Source organism: Lycorma delicatula, chromosome 4 (assembly GCF_047948215.1).
Source record: "Lycorma delicatula isolate Av1 chromosome 4, ASM4794821v1, whole genome shotgun sequence".
NCBI classification, from domain to species: Eukaryota; Metazoa; Arthropoda; class Insecta; order Hemiptera; family Fulgoridae; genus Lycorma; species Lycorma delicatula.
The window spans coordinates 73,721,946-73,727,945 of record NC_134458.1 but is presented as its reverse complement, the minus strand read 5'-3'; the positions used below and the strand labels follow the sequence as shown (position 1 = coordinate 73,727,945).

The following is a 6,000-nucleotide window of genomic DNA, read 5'->3' as shown; positions in this document are numbered from 1 at the left end:
ATTCTAATTTCTCACAATAGTAATTGTGGGGATTACCATAATCTGGACAATTGGATTTGTAATAAACTGTTTCAACAATTAGATTTTTTGTTTGTTTAATATTATTTTCATGAAAGAGGAACTTTGATACTCCTTCATGTTATTTAGCGCGCTGGTGATGGTGCGTAGTTGTTACATAGATTTGGTCACTTGTGAACAAGTACGATTTTTAAACAATGAAAGAATTTTTAGAGCTCCGAAAGTTACTTATGCTATCCTGGACAAACAAACTCTGTCTATATAAGCAGTAATATTGTAGGTAGATTATTTTAGTTACAAAACCGATAGTAATTCAACTTTTTTCATTTAAACAGTGTTGTCAGCAATTTGAACTAACCATGTCACTGAGTGTAATAGTATTTGTACAAATCGTTCACTTCTTAAATAAAAGATTCATAAGCGAGTTGTAAATTGCTGGCACATCATTCTGGGTCTGGCGCGTTAAAAGTGATGAACCCATTCCGATGTGAATTCCGTTGTTAAAGAAAATAAATAGAACCAAACATTGCGTCATTTGGTTATGTAATTATTATTTTTCGTTAGATCTATATCGATTTGTTATTTAATTGAAGTATTTGCCTACACATTGGCATTTGTATGGTAATCCTATTTCTAATTTTTCTTTTAACACTTGGTAGAACTTCATCGTCAGCTGCTGTTCCAGTCTTGCCTTTTATAAGTTATCAGAAATGTGAAAAATACAGGTTATGTGCTGTAGATGTTTTAATATAAATGTTAAAACATTTTGTTAATTCTAACCCAACGTTTTGTGTGATTATATAGACATGGCGGAGATTAATGAAGAAATTGAAAAGGTTTTTTTTGTCAAAATAGTTCGAGTTTTTAGACAGTACAGGTAAGTTAGTAACTCAAAAAATATCTTTCTGTACGTAAGGCTATTTGTTTGGCAAAATGATTTATTTTTATTGTGTTTATTAATCTCCTCTCTTTCTATAAGAGAAGATTCCATATTTTATTTAAAAAGGCCACAAACCAGTTTCGTTATCAAAGTTTTCTAAATTTGAAAACATTTTTCAGTTTACTGACTCTGGTGTTTCCCATTTTATATAAAGTATTTTAAATTGCATGAATGAAAAAATCCCTTTATTTTAATCCATTATTTTGACTTAAGTTTTGTATTTTTGAGCTAATGAAAATCCTAGTTATGGAATTGGCAGCTTTTAACTGATTAATGTCGCACTTTACCAACTGTAAATGGAGAGTTCAAATTTCATTTTTTGTAATAGAATGTATGAAAAAATGTAGATATATACTTTAAAATGTTGAATCTTTAATGCCCTATGGAAATTGTTTTGGTTCCTTACTATCTTTGTATCTACGAATAATCTTTCTCGATGTATCAGAATTAGTTATTCTTTTCACAGTTTGCATTTCAACCGCAAAAAGTTAAATTTCTAACAGGATTAAGAAATTCAGTGATACCAGTTCAGAAATCTTAGTTTGAATGTATTGTACTATCTAATTTTAATTATGGATCAAAACATAATGTACTTCTTATATTAAAGCTGCTAATTGTGAAATTGCTAATTAAATATTATTCCGGTTAATGATAATAGTGTTTCTGTTGCTCTTAGTATGTAATTTTTAGGAATCTTGTTGGCTAACAAATTTTTATGAACTGATGAAATTGATTTTCTTTCTTGCTGTAATTAATTGATCCTGCAGTAAGATCAAGTATTTCTGTATTTTAATCAATCACTAAGCTTGTTATCATTATTAAATATTTATTATGACTTTGCATACATCTATATAAAATAGAGATTGGTTTTTCCTTGGGACTGTTTACAAGTCAGAATGAATTTTTAGGAAACAAAAATAGAGTGTTGAATATTTAATTAGTACTAGTTCATGTGATTCATGTAGACTGATTTTTTTAACAAATTAAACAAATTTTAGTGTTAAAAAAATAGCCATTTATTCATAGAGGATATACATTTTCAAACAGGCAACTATTTTTGCATTACATATTGTTAAACTATGAGAAGGGACTTTATTATACTTTATTCTATTTTTTTAAATTAATCTAAAAGATCTTTTGATCAATTTAGAATTAAGTTAAAAAAATTATTTTAACATATATTCAAATACATTAATATGTGTATACACATTTAATTTAGGAATTTAACATTTATATGTATTCAAATATTTAACAATACCATTAAAAGATTATGTTTTTTTTTATTTTCATGTGGTTGTATCACTTATTTTATTAAATAACTATTTTTATGTATTAATATGGTGTTTATAATCATTATTTTTTTTAATTTGAAATTATGCACTTGATATTGCTGGTTTGATCAAGGTTTTTTCAATGGTTTCCCAGGTTCATCGCAGGATCATTGGTAGGAAAGTATGGTGGCAATTCCTTTTTGTTGTTTATGCTATAGCAAACCTACAGTACTAATACGATCTGCATGTGACCACATAGTTCCTCTCCATATAAAGAAATAAACATGAATTGTTTGTCAGTAGTTTTTTTAATAGTTTTACTCATGAAACTTACTTTACATTACTTCTGTGTGTGCTCCATTGTTGGTGCCCAGTTTTATCAATCACCTAGTGCATTAAGACATTCTCTTCCTTGTTGAAAGTTGTTGAAATTGTAAAAACAGTTTCTGATGGAGTTTTTAGCTTATCAACTTTTGTTAGATGCAAATAGGAAATGTGAAATTAAATGAATTTATTTTTCAAATGAAAATTAAAATTGTATTTCATTTTATAAAAACTAATTTCTCTTTTCAGTATGGAAAATAAGGAATATATGTGTATGTGTGCATGTATTTTATTTTTACAGTTTTTTTTTCTATTTTTAGCAAGTGAATTTTCAATTCTTGTTTTTCCAACTTTTGTGATCATCCCATTGTCAGATATTTATCACCTTTACAATTTCATTAAGATTTAAATTAACTTTTTTAAAACATGAAAAAAAATTGTTGAATATATGATGTTTATTTCATTATTCACCTTTAAAATTTATTAAAATATAAATGCAGAATAAAGGAGATATATAAAATGAAGGAGTATCTGAAATAAGATGGCCATCAATAAATATTATATTCTCTATTTTAAAACCTATTTTAAAACCACTGAAGTACACATCATGGATTTAAAAAATGCTATTATTTTATTAAGTTATATATTTTATTATTTTTTTATGAAATTCATTGAAGGTGAAGAGTATCTGACAACCCAGAACTGGTGATACCATAATAAATAAGTTAATAATGGAGCAAGATGTTTACGCCAATGCGTAAAGCAGTTTTAAGTTAATTCAACTGGTTTGGTATTTGACTAGTTTTCATCTAAAATTTAACAGTATTTCAATCTAATGAATATTTCAATTATAAATAAGAAATTTTTCATACATTGAAATTTATGCATTCCATTCAACGTACAATAAATATATGCTCAGTTGATTTTTATTTATGGCTTTTGTATTGATTATTTATTAAGATTTAACTCTGTATTATTTCATGTGTATAATGTTTAAAAAAAAAAAATAAAAAAAAACAACAAAACATAAACATGTTACATTCACTCGGCTCCTTTTGGATGCACTCGGCTCCTGACGATTTAGCGGCTCTTCACAGTTCACACAGCTCCTTTCGGATGCACTTGGCTTCTATCGACATCACTCGGCTCTTTACAGTTCACTCGGCTACACCTATACTATATAAGCCGGCTCCCCACTAGAGCAGGCCATTCTTTGGCAGCCTCTCGTGTGTTTTTCTCTCTCGCAATGTCATCTGGCAGTCTCTCTCAGTCTCTCTCTGATCACAGTCTCCGACCATCATTCGAAGAATCATTAGTGCGTCTTACAATTCTAATATTGTTTAGTCAAAGTTTACAGTTCGTGCAGTTAACAAGTAAATTATACATATTCTTCAACAATGAATCTTTTTATTGTATGTAAAGATCCTTTAAACATTATGTTTGTGCTCTTTCTTCTCTATAATTGTATGATAAAATATTAACTTAAAGGAACTTATGTAGACATATATAAAATCCACGATTGTGAGATTATATTTTGTGCAAGTGAATATCAAGATATTAGTGTTTTTCATCCGTTAAACTCTTTGCTATTATAATCCAGATTACATCCTGCGTAAGTGAATATCAATATATTAATGGTTTTTCATTCTACAGTAATCGTCTGTTGAACTTTCTATTATGATAATCCAGATTACATTCTGTGCCAGTCATCAAGATATTGTTTTTCATTAACAAAAAACAGTAATCGTCTACTAAATATTAAGGTAATCCTCTGTTAAACAATAAGATACTATTATTATACTCTGTATTGTTATTATACACTCTGTTTATGTAAAAGAAATATTTAAGGTAATAAGTTTACCTATACTTTACTTAGGATTGTTGTTTATAAATATAGCACAAGGAGATTTTGTGCAAAGCATTTGTCTTAACAAAACAATAATATGTAACAATGCATTTATGCATTTTTTTGTTTTGTTTTTATGAACATGGTTATATAATTCTGATTTTCATTCTGTTAAAAATAAAGTCCAATTTTCTTTTGGCAAAAACGAGCTATTTGTAATTTTATTTTTGTGACTTTCCCCAACACAAGAAGTATTGCAAGCATGCAAATTAATAATTTTAGGATGTTTACAGGACAAACAGCTAAACAGGAGATAACATTATTACTCTTATTTATTGAATTGTACATTTATTAAATTATACTATAGATACAGTGAAACAAAAGTTTACATTAATTCTAAGTTTTCTTCTAGTACATCACATTCAGCAACAGGTTAAAAAGAATGCAGATAATTTTATTTGTAGTAATAGTTATTTATTTATGTCTGTTTTGACCAAGACAGTTCTAATACTATTGTTTTATATTAAAATATATGCAGTTAACTAGGAAATCTATTTATATACAAATCTCCTTTTAGCTTGAACCATATATTTTTTTTAAACATTCAGTACAGGTACAGTAATACTAACAACATAGTGCATATTTTTATCTTGCTAATTTAAATATCATTAGTTGGAAACGCCTCCTCTATGAATCATGAGACCTTGCCGTTGGTGAGGGGGCTTGAGTGCTCAGGGATACAGAGTAGCTGGACCGAAGGTGCAACCATATCGGAGAGGTATCTGTTAAGAGCCAGACTAAGGAATGATTCCTGAAAGAGGGCAGCAGCTCTTTCAGTAGTTGTTAGGGGTGTGAGTCACAATGACTTAAACGGCCATATCAACATCACTCAGTCCTCTGAGTACTGCGCAGCTGAAAGCAATGGAAAACTACAGCTGTTTTTTTCCAAGAAAATGTGGCTCTCTGCATTTTCACATAGAAATAATGGAGGCGCCTTCCTTGGTAAAATATTCCGGAGGTAAAATAGTCCCCTGTTCGGATCTCCGGGTGGGGACTACTAAAGAAGGGGTCACCAGAAAACTAAAAAATAACATTCTACGAGTCGGAGTGTGGAATGTTAGAAGCTTAAATAAGGTTGGTAGGCTAGAAAATTTAAAAAGGGAAATGGATAGGGTGAATGTGGATATAGTAGGAATTAGTGAGGTTCGGTGGGAAGAGGAAGGCGACTTTTGGTCAGGTGATTTTAGAGTAATTAACTCAGCGTCAAATAATGGGCAGGCAGGAGTAGGTTTCGTGATGAACAAGAAGATAGGGAGGAGAGTGGAGTATTTCAAGATGCATAGCGATAGAATCATTGTAATAAGGATAAAATCAAAACCTAAACCGACAACGATTGTTAACGTCTATATGCCTACAAGCGCCCATGATGATGATGAGGTAGAGTGTGTATACGAAGAGATTGATGAAGCAATTAAACACGTAAAAGGAGATGAAAATTTAATAATAGTTGGAGATTGGAATGCAAGCATTTGAAAAGGCAAGGAAGGAAATATAGTGGGTGAATACGGGCTGGGCAAAAGGAATGAAAGAGGGGACCGACT

The 6,000-nt window shown here is 29.8% G+C and overlaps 1 protein-coding gene across 3 annotated transcripts in view; it reads left to right on the top strand.

The window, feature by feature from the left end:
- The first annotated feature begins 473 nt into the window (after window positions 1-473).
- Window positions 474-6,000, top strand: part of LOC142323554 (carnosine N-methyltransferase) — a 39,691-nt gene continuing 34,164 nt past the window's right edge. Inside the window, exons 1-2 of one of the 3 annotated variants that reach the window (XM_075363342.1) lie at window positions 474-895; window positions 2,384-2,524. In XM_075363342.1, the coding sequence (XP_075219457.1) occupies window positions 2,514-2,524 (11 nt within the window). In that variant the 5' untranslated portion in view covers window positions 474-895; window positions 2,384-2,513. Of the gene's footprint in view, window positions 896-2,383; window positions 2,525-4,185; window positions 4,317-6,000 lie in introns of those variants that run through there. The other 2 variants (XM_075363341.1, XM_075363343.1) reach the window with 2 other exon arrangements.